This window comes from Pleurodeles waltl, chromosome 9 (assembly GCF_031143425.1).
Source record: "Pleurodeles waltl isolate 20211129_DDA chromosome 9, aPleWal1.hap1.20221129, whole genome shotgun sequence".
NCBI classification, from domain to species: Eukaryota; Metazoa; Chordata; class Amphibia; order Caudata; family Salamandridae; genus Pleurodeles; species Pleurodeles waltl.
The window spans coordinates 914,107,901-914,123,326 of NC_090448.1; the positions used below are offsets into that span (position 1 = coordinate 914,107,901).

The window sequence follows — 15,426 nt, forward strand, 5'->3', positions numbered from 1 at the left end:
CCCTTCTGGCGAGTGGACAAACAAGAGGTGTTCAGTTCTGTCAGTAACTGACTTAGCAATTAAGATGCCTTTAAATCTTATTCTCGTCACATTTGCTGTATGTTCAGAGACAGAGGTAAAAAGTCAGTTTGTCTTCTTGCAATGCAAATACTTTGCCTTGTGACTGCAGAGTTCCCGGATTTTGTAAGGTGAACTGTTTGACCTATGTGAAATAAAAGGCTTTTAGTGTCGGTTATATACATGTTGTGTGTTAGGAAAAACCTAAGTCAGCTTTACAAACATTTCAAAATATATTTCGGTAGCTTTGAAAGACCATTTTTTGTACTTCTGTGTGGTGAAAAAAAAAAAGTCAGAACACTTTACTTGGTTATGTGCAAATGATAAATGTTTTTTGCAACCCAATTTACACAGATTATTGTTCATACACTATATGGTTTTATCAGTTAAGCTGCAAGTTAGTGGGGAAGGGTTTTGGACATTTCTAGGACATTTATTGTCTGTAAATGACAGTACGCTACCACATCATGCTTTAGTAATTTATTTATTTAAAGTGAGTATTTAAACATAAACTGAGAAACATTTGTGCCCTGATGGCAAAGCTATTAGTAAACTAAGAGGCAAGTCATGCCTGGATCATGTGTACCCTATATGTGCGCTAGATTTATTATACATGGAGCAAACGTTTAGTGTATTTAATCAAACAAAAGAACTTTTTACAGCAGAAATGCTGAAGTCCCATACTGGAAGATGCACCTGTAGGTGAGAATTAAGAAAAAGGTGACTGTAAAGTATGATATTAGCATAGGATCACTCAATTTGAGAAACTTTTCTGGGTCAAGTGTATTACAGTTAGGTCGAGTAGATTATTCAAGCTACTCGACCTGAAGGTCTAATAACATTTTCATGATTTTTCGAGGCCTGACATCTATCACTGTTGCTTTCAGGTCTGGGTGCCAACTGATAAATCTGTCAGCCTGAGCATTCAGCCTGTTGGCAAAGAGATCCACCTGAAACTGGGCCCATAAATTGCTTAATATCCTGAATATATTTCTGTCCAACATCCACTCACTGGAATCATGGAAAATTCTTGAGAACCAATCTGCCACAGATTTGTTCAACCCAGAAATATGTTCTGCTTGCACATTTAGGCCCCTTTCCATACCTTATTCCCAAAAGAGCTGTGCCAAATCTGTCAGACCCTATGAACGTGGTCCTGCCGGCCTGTTGACATACCTCACTGCAGACACATTGTCCTTCCTTAACACCACTGAACACTTGACTCACTGTTCTGCAAAGTACATGACTGCAAAAACAACTGCTAACAATTCCAAACAGTTTATATGCAAATTCCATTTCCGCTCCATCCAGCTACCACCAGCAATCCACAACTTGCACCCAATACTTCCAAGCTTGCATCTGATTATATAACTAAATCTGGATTCTCCCCAAAAATTGCGCGATCATCCACCATATTTCTCAACCACTGTCAATTCCTGTCTTGCGTCTTGAGAAAGACAAAGAATATGGGTGCCTCAATCCATCTCTTAAGTGCCTTGCTTTCAATCTCTGTAAGGCCCCGTAGTGCAGAGGCCCTGGGAAAATCGCTTGAATAGTAGAAGACAAAAGACCTACAGTACGGACTAACATTCTCAGTGACACACTGTCCAACTTTAAAGTATTCCTTATCTCTTTCCTTAGCCTTTTCAACTTTACCTTTTGGTAGCTTCAGCATTCCTATCACTGCGTTGATTGTAAAACCAAGGAATTGAGTCTGCTGCCCTGGTACTAACTGACTTTGTTGTGTTTACCACAGATCCTAAATTCTCCAAAAGTCTTACTGCAAACTTTGTATGCAAAATCACCAGTTCCCTTTCTAGATCCTTAATAAATATATGTAAATAAATTCAGTCATATACCCCTTCGCCTCAATTAAGCAGCCACAGACCATCGGATGTTCGTAAAGCACCATGGTGCTGATGAGAGGCCGAAAGGCAGACACAAACTTCCACAACCTTCTTTTCCACAGGAACCTCAGAAATCTCTGATGATCCTCCCAAATCGGAACTGTCAGATAGGCATCTTTTAGATCTAACAGGGTCATCCAATCTCCCTTCTGCAACACATCCTTTAACAGAGTTACTCCCTCCATCTTGTAATGATGGTAAACCACCCAGCAATTTAACTCTCTCAAATTTATAACTGGATGCGTACCTTTGTCTTTCTTTTCTACCAAGAATATATTTCTTGCCAACCCATCCACCTGAACTTCCTCCAACACCACTGCTCCTTTTGTAATCAACTCCTGTATTTCTAAATCTATTAACTTCATCTGATCGGAAGGCAAAATCAACTTTAGTGAAGCACATCATTGCACTGGTTTCTCTACAAACTCTATTAGAAAATTATGAACTGTCTCTAACATCCAAGGATCCTTTATAATCTGAAACCAGCTCTGATAAAAATGGGCAAGTCTCCTGCCCAATTTTAAGGGGGTAACACAAAGGTCAAATCTTACCTGTTGATCCTCTGTTACTTTTTGCACCTCGGGTATTCCTACCCAGAGTTCTCTGCCTCTGGGGATAAAATCTGCCACTGTGGTAAGATTGCTGTTCTTGATAGCTTCTGTAGCCAAGAGAAAAGGAGCCTCTGGTGATGCCACAGCCAGGGAACGGCCCCTTGTTCTCCTGCCCATCCCAAAACCATGCTCCTGAAAAACTTTTTTTAGTCTCCTTCTGAGACTTTTGAAGAGAACTAAATGCTCCCACGTATCTCAGAAGTTCCTTTATAAAGGTGTCCCCAAATAATAAGCCATTCGCAGAAGGGCATTCTTCCTCGCTGGCGAGATCCACCAGCTTTGGGTTACTTTTAATAAAATGCTCTTTCTTCTCTCATTAGAGAGAGCCGTATTAGCATTACCCAACCACCATATTGCCCTCTGAATCCATTGATGCAATTTCTCTATAGCCATTATATTCTTAAAGACATACACCTCCTTAACTATATCAAATATCTTTGTAAGTAAACCTGCCACATCCAAGAGCCAATCTTGGCAAGAGCTGAGGCGCTTGTGAAGACCCTTTGTAGGATCACGTCCACCTTTACCAATGAACACAAAACTTTTGACGTCTGGTTCCGGTGACACTAAAACCCTCTTGTCCATAGAGGGCCTAAGGCATTCGGACCTTAATCTAACACGCACATCCTTCAGCATCTCACCTCTCATCCAGTATTGGATATACTGTGCAACATGATCTGATGGAGACCACTCTGGGTAAATGTGTTGTTTTATCACAAGTGGGTCGAACATGTCTTGACCAAAAGGATCCACAAGAGACCCATTTTCCTTGGCCTTATTACCGTCCACTGGATATCTTTATTTTACAGATGCCTCATCTGACTCAAAATCTGATGAACAACTAATTTCTACCTCTGCACTTCTGGAAGAATCGTCACAAATGGTCACCTTATGTTTTGGACCCTTGGCTCTTTTTCCGCTTATGTTCTGGGCATTTTTCTCGCCCTTCTTGTATGCCCTCTGTATCATCAACTTGCCTGCTGAGATAGCAAACATGTTCTACCACAGTAGATTTCATTTTCTTTGCCAACCCTTCGCTGGCAGCCTTATGCTTCATCATCCGAGAAGCCTTCCCGCCCAGACTTTAAACCTGTTTCCGCTGGCAGCAGGGGTTCTTTGCTGCCAACAATTCCAACTTTTTTCTATTCTATTAGATGCTTCTAAAGTAATTTTCCCAATTACCTTACTGAGATAGTCCTCTAGACTCTGATCCTGTGAGCCTTCACCTTGCTCCATTTTAAAGTACCTTAAAATACTTCTGCTTCACCAACAAATTTCAATCTTATAGTCCTACAACTCTCACAGAACCTTATAAAACTAAGATTAAAACTACAGGCTCTTTCTCTGAAAAACCTAGACAAAGCTGTCAAATAACCAATGTTGCCCAGCTTTTTCAAACGTCAATTTCACTCAAGGAAAAGCATTCTGACAGAATTTCCAATGCGAACGCTCCGAAAAGCCCCGCGCCTACATTTCTTCTAAAAGGACAACAAGCCCAAATAATGCCTCTCTGTTACGGTACACAGGTTAGCTTTCTAGCTTTTGACAGTAACGTGGACGCGTGCCGCACACGCCCTCCAACAATTAATCAAGATGGTTGGAACTTTTTAAGCTGTGCGGCTCGCTCTAAGGAATGTGGTAACAAAGCAAATCTATTTGTTAATAATTTAATGAACGATACATTACCCTAGGATTATGGCTACCGTCGATAACACTGAAGACACCACTTCACAAAAATCACTGCCACTGCAAGCTGTGTACACATCTACCAAATTGAAACTTCCACGTGATGTGCCTAAATTACATTGTGATCACGGGCACCCGTGTTTCTCAAAATATACTGCAAATGAAATTTAAGCACCTTACAATGTCCATCTTAATACTCATAAAAGCCTGGGATTGGCCTCAGCAATAAATATATAATCTAACCATTTCCACTTGATAAATCATTCTATCTCACCCAGAGGCTACTACATAAATCACTCATTCTCTATTAAACATTACACACACAAGCACAATGAGCACACAGTGGATATGAACTTAACTGAGTGAGCAGTAGCAGCAATAAAAGAAAGGAAGAGGATTGGTTGCTTGAGGGTTTTATGATATTCAGAATGTTTAAAGATTTTAATTCTATAAGCTTTAAAGATGCTGCTGAGTGGTCGAAATAAAGAATTTACTGCATAATATTGGCCTCCGGGTCTTGACATAAAATCAAATGTATTCTGAGTTGTCGTGGTTTGGGAACCTTCCAAACCCCATACCTATATGGGCCTCCGTCCTGAATGGTGGCTATGCAATTGATTATGTTGTGGAATTTATAAACCTGTGCGTTCCCAGGGGGCTCTTGAAACCAAATAGCTAAAAGAAAAACAAGGCTTGGGGAAACCCAATAGGTATTGCCTATGAAAAATCTGTTGGCTTTGTCAATGTTTTTTTTTTTTTTTGTTTTTTACATGTTGCACAGTAGTTGAACCTTTTGCAGCATAGTTCAAAGTTTAAAAATAAAAACAAACACTAGGACACAGTCAGTGTTGGCCATGTCCTAGCACTTCCTTTTTTTACTTTAAGGCATGTTGCACAGAAGCTCAATTGCAATGCAACATATAAAAAATATTGACAAAGGCAATAGATTTTGCATAGGTGAAATCAGTTGGCTTTGCCCATGCTTGTTGTCTGTTTCTGCTTCTAAAGAACGAACGTGTCCTTATGACAGCCCTAGTTGAGGGTTGCACCTCCACACCTTATTAGGGTTTCCTCTATTGAGGGTATAAAAGGCACTCTGCTTGTAAGGTAATTTGAGTATCCAACTTAATCCTATGTCCCAACTAAGGTTCCCAGTTTTTTTTGTTTTTACAGTTTTTTGCAGATAAATACAGACAGAAAAACTTCTACTCTCCTGTCTGTGTTTATTTTTAAATGTGGAACTTGGGTCCGGTTTTGGCCAATACGATTCTCACCGTCAATCATGGTTGACAGTTCAGCAGCTATGCAGATTAACAACTAGGGAAGTTTAACAAAAAAAAAAGATTTTCCGAAGAGGTTTTAACTGTAGATGTAGATATTTTTTAGGTGTTACTCAATAGATGTTTTCAGATGATTGTGTTGTAATTTAAATGGCTAGAACCTGCTGGATATTCAAACATGAGTATACTTTTATTGGTTGAATATATGTGGAAATATACCCATTACAGCTTCACTTTTACACTAAGCACAAATTAAATACGGCTAAATACATATAAAAATGAGCAAAAAATGAATATGGATAAACGGAGACAGAAATGTCAAAAAATAAATACCATAAAACTGGTAGCTGTAGTCCCAACCGTGCCCAGTGTGATGCAGTCAGGAGCTTATGTAATTAACAAAATGCACTGAAAAACATAAAGGTACCTTAGAAGGATCACCATCTTAATCAGGACAATCATTTAAAACAGCTGAGTAGGCCAGAATGACGCTGAAAGGCAAATCCTCCATTACCTGGCCGACTTCAGGGTGCATATTATCTTTAAGACTGTGTTTGCACCAGAGTGCTTAAACACTTTCTGGACCCTTATTTGCCAGACTAGTCTAAAGTCCCGTTCTCTGTCAGCCCTCCCCACAGAACCAAGCAGGACTGTTCATATATGAACTACTCATCGAGCAATTCAAGTAATTAGAACTCCAGGGCTTACAAGTAGACCAACCTTTTTTCAGCAATAAGAGGCATTATATGATTAAAACTCTATAACAGTGGTTCCCAATCTATGGTCCGGGGACCCCTGGGGGTCCGCGACTTTTAAGAAAATCAAATATTTATACAGTTTAGGACCCGAGCTTTCAGTAATGACTCAGTGGGGAGGGGGGGGAGGACCCCTGGTTCCAATATTGATTCAGTGTGGCTCCCCAGGTTCCAGTTATGATAAAATGGGGGTCCACTGAAGTCAAAAGGTTGGGAACCACTGATCGATAATAATTCCCCATTTCAACGAATCCTCATTTAGGATGCTAGGAATTGTTTTTGTCACGAACAAAAAGTGACAACGGCTCCTGTGTACTCCTAAACAGATCCAGGGCTTGTCTGACATCCATAATGGTATACTCCAGCAGAAGTGTTTTTAGCCACATTTGTCGCAATTTGTCGTTTTAGAAGGTAAGAAAAAGGGAAGTGTTTCGTCTTTAGTTTGGAATAGCGAAAAAGGGGCACTTGTCTGTTTCCCAGTTAGCAAAATATCTGCCTAATAGTAGAATTCACAAATGAAATTGTAAATGATGCCACTTGATGCGTATAATGGCATTAAATCCAAATACGTTTTTTTACTTGATGGCAGTTTGTAATGTAGTTAAGTTATTCTCTATTAGCTGTTAAGAAGGGAATAAAATGTTTCAAATTTAACATGCAATAAATCTTTTTTTTTTTATTTATTTTTTTAACATTCCTATAGCATTGGCATAGCAAAGCGCAATAGGCTCTAAAGTAGACCGGGAAATTGACCCCGATCGCTGGGTTTGGTAGTACCAAAAAAAAAAAAAAGTTGCTGATTGGCTTTTAGTGGGACCATCAAAGCCCTTAGCACTAGTGCAGTTGCACCTGCCGCACCATTGCTAGCTACTCTGCTCTCCTAGAGTTACCTCAGTGCATGAAGAGGGACTAGCCAACTAGATGTTACTAATATGTCTAACATGGGAGACCCAAGGAAGGCGTTAAGGATTACCTGTTTTTAAAACTACTTGCAGAGCTAATTCAGGTTTAGAATCCTTATTCAGTCAAATCAGCACCAGAAACATTAATGGCTGAAACCTTTGGTAGTATTCTCCAATCTGTCGTATGCTTTGTAATGTTATAAATTGTACAGCACGAGGCTTTAAAGAGGGAGTTGAGAAATTACTTTTTAGCAACACCTATGAGGTTGTATAATAAACATATATTTTGAGGCTGTTATATGAATTGTAGAAGTTACGACCTCACGTATAAATTTACTTATCCCATGCATGTGTAAGGTGTGGTACTTTATCTTGCAGGACAATTTGTAAACATAAATAGCCACACAATAGAAATGAGTGCTTCACTACTTTGTCCAATCATTAAGTTGTGGTCAATCACATAGGCAGCCAGTATTTTTCGCCATGTTTTACTGCCAAATAATATGCAGAGTTGCACATGTTTATAGTCCTTTATATGTTTTACACATCAGTGGTGGTCTCTGGAGCTTGTTTCCATCTTGCATGACGTATCTAACTGAAAAAGCACACCTTGAGATGCAGACACATTTATTTAGTGTTAAGCCTCTCTTTTCCTGAGAAACGCGAGGAGACAGTATGAGTTTTATAGTGCTGTTGTGCCAAGCACAATAATTAAAATGCACTAATTCTTGGCTCTGATTTTGAGCTGCTTTTTATCCAATTGAATCCGTTAGCTTCAGCGGAACACCTTCGTATTGTTGACACGCCACTATAACAGTGTTTATAAATATTGTACCAGAGGTGGTTTCTCCTATGTAACTGTATTTGTTAAAGTTCTTAGCCTTTGGCTTATGCTTAGACCATAAACCCTTACAGCCTTCCTTCTTGTTTCTTTCTGCAGGTGGTTGGTCATGCTTTTGACCATGTAAATGATGATTCCGAAACTCAGTACCACGAGACGATATATTCCTTGTTGGACTCTCTTAGTCCAGCATACCGTGAAGCCTTTGGAAATGCACTTTTACAGAGACTAGAAGCCTTGAAAAGGGAAGGGCAATCTTGACTCCGTTGGCTACATCTAGCTTTATTACTTGTAGAGAGTTTGTGCTGCAAGGAACGCTAAGCATGAAGTTTGAAATGTATTTGAGGCTTCAGCACATGCTCCCTTTTTCACAAAGCAGTATATAGTTGTAGTTTTACTGTTAACTTGACTGCGCATTTGTGAGTCACTGCCTTTATCTAATGTAAGCCATGATGAGTATATTGCTGTGCATGGTAACTTACATGGCGCTGTCATTCGATCTTTAAAGAGTTTTTCTGACAATTAGTTATACTGCCAGAGTGGGCCCACCTAAAAGTCTGCTCACTAGCTCATTCACTGGGTCTGTTCGCCTCTGGTAGTGCGTGCTTACTTTGTATGTTTGCTGCCTTTTTGCCAAAATAGAGCAGTCTGTACTTCGATTTTTATTCTAGGCAGCATCTTTTCAGTGTTCATGTTTGCATAAAGAGATCTTCTGTTCCAAGGGGCCAGCAAAGAGATAGTTTTAAGAAAATAGATTTTTATATTTGCATATACATTCGTGACTCGTTTTAAATGAGTGATTAAAACAAGTGTTAATGTAAAATAAAGAAAGTTCTTTGTGGCTTAGTTAATCTTTGCTAACAATATTTTAATGGGTAAAGTTTAAAGAGTTTCTAAGAAAAATGGGTACATGTGTGCCCTTTTCGCTGTTTACACACTATGTGCGCTTAATTTTAAAAGCTTCCTATTAATGAGGTTCAAATGCTCCCTTTTTTTTTTTTTTTTTTTACAGTTATTTATTGTTTTTAGGGGTAGCTTACAATATTAAATATGTAACAGTATATGTTTTGGTTATAGATTGTTTAACATGAATGTATTGTGTACAAAAGTTATACAATAGTGAAGCACATCCATGGACTGTAAAGAGAAGACCTTTGTCTGGGAATAAGCAAGCATTTTAAATTGTTTTTAGACTTATTATTCATTGGCCAAATGTTGCATTCTTTAGGTTATAATACAACTCTCTTATTTGCATAGGACTTTTATGTTGTATTTGCTTAAAAAAATTTGTGAAGATGGTCACTGTTTTACTGCAACTTTCTTTTTTCTAATGGTGTTGCAAGTTGTACTTGAACAACAATCAGTTATTCTATGTTAATTTTATGAATGGAAAAAAGGATGCTGTGAAACAACTTAAGTAAAAAATAAAGGAAATATTTTTATTCAAAGTAAAATTGTTGCTTTAATAATTAATGTATTACTCGCTGGCAATTGCATTTGCCATAGTTTTAAATAACACTTATAGATAGGATTGTGAATGGAAAATGCAATTTTCACTTTGCGTTTAACTTTGGCACCATTTGATGAACCTGCACAGAATCATCCAGTTAAATTGGCATGCCAACGTTCAAGCAGATCCTTCAAGGAGGTGGAAAAAATACAGAGGGCCCCTAAAGTAATTAGGGTTGTCAACTTAAACTCGCTTAGGAAACTTTGTTCTGTGGTACAGTAAAAACCGTTAGCGTATCATTGAACTAGACATTTTGCGAAAGTAGAGCTTTAATCAGAGGTGCTTTCACTTGATTTAGAGTAAGTCTATTATGTAGTTTTTTCAAATATTTACTGTGAAAAGGCATTGTGAGGACTTCAAAGGATTGATTCTGGCACTATCTTGACTTGGTTATAACTACAATTCCAGTTCTCAGATAAAATGTATTTTAACTGATAAAACACCACTGAAGGGAATATTCGCTTTTCAGATGAAACTGGCAAACACAAGATTTTTCTGTACTTTTACTCTTTTGGTGCCATCCAGTGTTATTGCAGTATATGTGCAACCTCTACGTTTAAGTCCTTGTTCTAATTTATTGGTCACTCATGCCATGGTAAGCCACTTGATATGCCCACTTAACTGCCCACAAAGTCCCTGGAATCTGTGGAGATACATCCACCCCCAATATGGGGACATGGCTGACCCAATTATGATTCAGCTTGCTAATCACTGCACATTGCTATGTACCAGCCAGCAGGTTTGCAGCTGAACTATGAGCACAGTTCTGTCAGAGAAGGAGGCAGGTCTATTTACTGAAAGCAGGATGGATGGAGCTTTGCTTTCTGAAAAATCAGATATCTGGATTGCAGCCATAACAGATCATTGTGCAAACATGTACCACTGAATCTGCACTTAGTTTTATATTGTGATGGTCTGAAAAGCATGCCTATAGCAGCCACTTAACCTCATACAGAAAGGTAAGGTCCTATTATGAACCTCTTCAGCAACCATCTACCCTTGTCACAAGAGATCAATGTGCTGGTTTTGCTGAAACTGTTCCCTACGGAGCATACATTAACTCACAAATCTACAAGTTAGAGTATGACCTGCATATACTGTGCTTAGAAGCAAGAAGAGACAACCACTGCTCCATCTTTCCTAGTATGTGCTGCAATTGACACAATTTGAGCAAAAAGATGTGGGTAGGCCTGTTCTGAGTCTGCACACCGAAGTGGAAATGGATCATGAGACAGCCCCAAGATCATCAAGTTCAACTTTGATTCCTACTGACTCTAGGTCAAAAGGAAGTTTAAAACTTATGGTTCCGAAACAAGATTTGACACTTGTCAAAATTACCAGCATAAACCATATTGGATGGAAAAGTTAATGAGGAGCAAATATACCTCCGTCCATGCTCATCTTTCATAACTGTAAGAGAAAATTTGAAGCAAAAGGCACAAAGAAGGTAATTGGGAGCAGGGAATATATGGAGAGGAGGAAAAGAAGTCAAAATACAATTTCCATGGTTTGGTCATACAGTATACAAATAAACTGTAAAAAGTAAAGCACTTTTTGAAATTACTGATAAAATCTCACCAGAATTCAGAAGAAATAGAAATTGAAAACAGGTAAGCCTATTTATATCTTTAGCGGTGCCTGATGAATATGCATAAAAGTTAGTTGACCGTTAGATTTTTCAATTAACTTACTCACCTATTTTAACATCGTGCTGATCTATGAAGGGGGCAATTAAGGAGTGGTTATAGAAGTCTTCTTTTTGTAATAATATTGGAACAGTTTCACTGATCTGCATAATGTTTTGCAAAATATGTTTAGGTTTCTTTTGAATTGCCAAGCTTCTCTTAGATCTGCCAAAGGGAAAGTGGGAACAGACTAAAGTGGGAGCCATGGGGTAAAGTGAGGGCTTAAATTTTTGTTTTGTTAACAACTTAGCCCTTTTGATAACAATGTTTTTCAATTTTAACAGCGAATCGAAACTTTGCTATCTACACCAAAAACAACTGAGCTGAATTGCGCAAAACCAAGAATTGGACTAGCACTTTCCTCAGGAATGTGCCTTTGCTTAGTAAATCTGTTTAGAAGAAAAGGTATTTGCATGAGAACCTCTGCCCACAACCAAAGCCGGTGCACAGTAAGAGGTGGGGGGTTGCGCATAAGCAGGATGCACTGCTGGGCCAAAAGCCTGCACCTGTTGTCTCCTCTGCTGTGCAAGGTCAAACGCAGTCAGAAGTGGCAGTTGGACACAACAAAGAAGTATGCAGTGTTTTATCATAAATATCAAATTACCGTATGTTCACAAAAAGATCTTCAAGGGACAACTGAATAAGTTGCTTACCTTCAAGAACAATGTTTCTTGTGGATATTCTTCCTTCAGATTCCTCACCTCCTGAATCTCCCATGGGCACCAAACTTGATCTGGAAAAGTTTAAATAGTTCTCCGGGTCTGATAGACAGTGGCAGAGTATGCCAAGAACTCTTTTTGCCTCCCTGGATGTCATGTCACAGTTGTGTATGATGACATCCTGGTGCTATGACGTCCGATACAGTCATTGTTTTGCCTTTGGATGTAGAGAGGAGGTTAAAAGTGCTAAGAATGGAAACTAACAAGGAAACTTGTTAAATATTCATTAACAGTCCTTGGAAAGGGGATGCAGGCAAGTCTAAGTAGACTGAGTAAAAGAAACCTCATTACCAAAGGTAATTTTTGGATGGGTACTCTTACCTGCAGATACCTTACCTTATGAATCAATACAAAAACTCAAAGTACTGTTACCCCTCGCCCCCTCCCCCATAAGCCTTCCTTTCTGGCACGGTGAAGGGTCAGAATTGTCTGGTAAGGTGTAGAACTGAAACACTCATAACAATCTAACCCAGTGGTTCTTAACCTGTGGTCCTGGGTCCGCTGGGGCCTGACACATGTATTTAGTGTGTCCACAACTGCTTAGGAGTTTAAATATTATTAACAAATTAATAAAGTGTTTATAAATAAACACAACATAAAACTTGAAAATTGTAAAATTTTCTGTAAATATGAAGGGATTTGAAATGGGAGGCTAAAAATTGAGTTAGTATCCTCATTGATTTGTGGAAGCAGCAAACAGTATATAGTATTGGCAATGAGTGGCCTCCGTTGCATTTGGAAGAACTTCAATCTTTCCATTAAAATGTTTTTTATTATATATTTGTGTGAATTAAATAAAATATTTAATTGTTTGTGTATTTGTTAGATGAATACTTGTCAAAAATGCTTAGGCTTGGGTCCCTGGCTACCAGTAATGACTAAATGGGGGGGGTCCCTGGATTTCCATTATTTTTTGGGGGTCCCCAGTTTCCAGCAATGATTAAGTGGGGGTCCACAGAAGTCAAAAGGTTAAGAACAACTGGAGTCTAACCCTCATTCCAGCTTGGAGCCCTCCTGGTCAGTACTAAATGAAAAACGCCACCCTCAGACGTCAGCTCGACTTCCCAAAAAAACAGATAATTTATACCATATTTATTTATTTAATTTTAAAACAGGGCAGCCAATCCGTGTTCTGTTTTTCTGCCATCCAGGCCTTCTGGGACCCCAGTATACCTAACAAGGACTTGCCAGCCAGGGCATTGCCAAAATTGAAAATGTGAAACGTGAAATTTGAGTAGAATAGACCACTTCCCTTTTAGTGATCAGTAGGCTACAGAAACTAAAACAACAAGAACGAAAGATGGGTGTTAAGTCCATATTAAGAGCACCAATATGGTTGATCAGCTAACCCCTCCTCCCACAAGACAACCCTGTCAATACAAACCAATAACAGCACATGACAACTGGTAGCTTTGCTCTGGGAGATCAGCCTTCACCACATTGCCCTAAAAAACCTCAGTCTTATGATATTATACATATTCAGACAGAGAGACAGAAAGCATTGAAGATAGCAATTGATGCCTTAGTGGCAAATCAGATCAGTCCTCATCTCCGTAGCCCTTCTCAAAAGAACCAGGGGTGAAGGATATATGAAGAACCAACCCTCTCAATTAATTAACTGAAGTGGAAGATAAAACACAATGCAAGTGCCTTGGAACTATGTGTCACCCCTTCTCCAGCTGACATGCTGCAGATAAAATTGTGTGGCCTCGTTAAAAAAGGCAGCTTCCTCCTTCACAGTGAAGAATTAGTAAAGTCAACCTAAGGGAATCCTGCTTTTACCAAATAAAGGGGGGGGTGTTAGTGGGAAATTTTCCAAAGATCCAGTAACACAACAAAAGGAGAACCTAACTGACCAAACTGTTGGTGGCTGCCAGAACAATGAAGTCGGAATGCCTGACCTGCAGCTATCCACTGGACTTAAGATATGCAGCCTATGAGGCATTTCAAGCATTGTCCACAAGGTCGAGAAACTGGAGCCCTGACTTATGCCATGCCACAAAAACACCTATTTGTGAAAAGGCAGATGTGTATTCTAAAAATGTTGGGACCCAGAGGGAAAGTAAGAACTTGTTGACAAATGTCAACAAATGCTTCATGAACAAAAGGTATGAGATAGAAGCTGAACGTCTAGATAAGTAGCAATTGATGAACACCCTGACTAGCAGACATCAAATGTCTTCAAGCAAAAGCAACTTTGATGTGGCAACCCACTGCCAGTATTGATGACTTGAGACAGTGAAATAGCCATATCCCCAAACCATACTGCCATCAATGTGCCATCAACTGTGGTAGAATAGGAAGTGCAGATACTATGTCAAATGGCAAAAGTTTCATGTTGAAGGCCAGTGAATCTACAACAGAACCAGACATTCGTCCAAGAATCCAAGGACAGGAGGAGCAATTGACCAATAGCAGGTGGCCCAAAAGCATGAAGAACTGTCGAGTCACATTGACCGGTTCAAGGGAATGCATTATATGCATCTCCCCCCCCCCCCCCCCCCAAAGTGTAGGAGTGCCGCGCAAAAAGGAATGTGACATTTTCCTGAGTTGAGAGCCGGGTCACCCCCCCCACCCCCCCCCCCCCCCCGAGAAAAAAATTTATTGCCTACCATCTCGATCCGCTTTGCTGAGTGGAGAGGATGCCAAAGAATCACAGTTATTTCCAGAAGTGTTAGAAGTACTCAGTACTCGACCATCATGTTAAAGATCAGAAGACAGAAATGTTGGGTCATCTGGATACGAACAATGAAGATGAGCAACTATGCAGTGGATAGCCTGTAAAGAAGCTGACTTAACCCACGCCAGTCTAAGGCACTGGAGAAGGACCTCATTAAAAGGCAACAAGATTTACTATTAAAAACAGGTGGGTTTGGCCAATCTAAATGCAGAGATGGAGGAGTTCTCTTAATCGGAAGAGAAAGACTAATCCAGATTTAAGCAAGACCAATACACATATGGAGCATTTGATACGTAGAATTGAGAACAGCATGTGGAAGTTGAAATACAGACTTCTATACTAGTGAGTAAAAGCAAGCACAGGGTGAGTCTTTTCAGTCCTGTTTAAGACCGTGCATAAGACTGAGGATTGTAAAGGAGGCTTTGTTTCAGTGTAGCTGGGCTCTTGCCTGGGTAACAGGATTGAATTTTCATAGGTTACAAACTACCTGCATGGCAAAGTTTGGGACTCTGTGAAGCTGGTTCAAAGTTGATGTGGGTAGACCTAGGTAAAGGATGTTACAAAAGTCCTGGAAATGTCACAGTTTGAGATCACTTGAGCTTGGAAATTGTGAGGAAAGAATGAACACATTTTCCTTAGCAGTCTCAGATAAAAAGCATGTAGATGACACTATGTTAATCTGAGCTTGAAAGGCCAGATGTGAGTCACACATGATCCCTTGAGATTTGACCTTAGTTGAGGGCAGAGAGGACATTTCCAATAGGTGTAGGCCAGTGATTATGACTCCATCTCT

At 39.5% G+C, this 15,426-nt stretch overlaps 1 protein-coding gene across 3 annotated transcripts in view; it reads left to right on the top strand.

Annotated features, from left to right (window-relative positions):
- Positions 1–9,493, top strand: part of GSKIP (GSK3B interacting protein) — a 40,154-nt gene extending 30,661 nt beyond the window's left edge. For all 3 annotated transcript variants that reach the window (XM_069208271.1, XM_069208270.1, XM_069208272.1), the window contains one exon: positions 8,139–9,493. In XM_069208271.1, the coding sequence (XP_069064372.1) occupies positions 8,139–8,300 (162 nt within the window). In that variant the 3' untranslated portion in view covers positions 8,301–9,493. The remainder of the gene's footprint in view (positions 1–8,138) is intronic.
- The last annotated feature ends 5,933 nt before the right edge of the window (positions 9,494–15,426 follow it).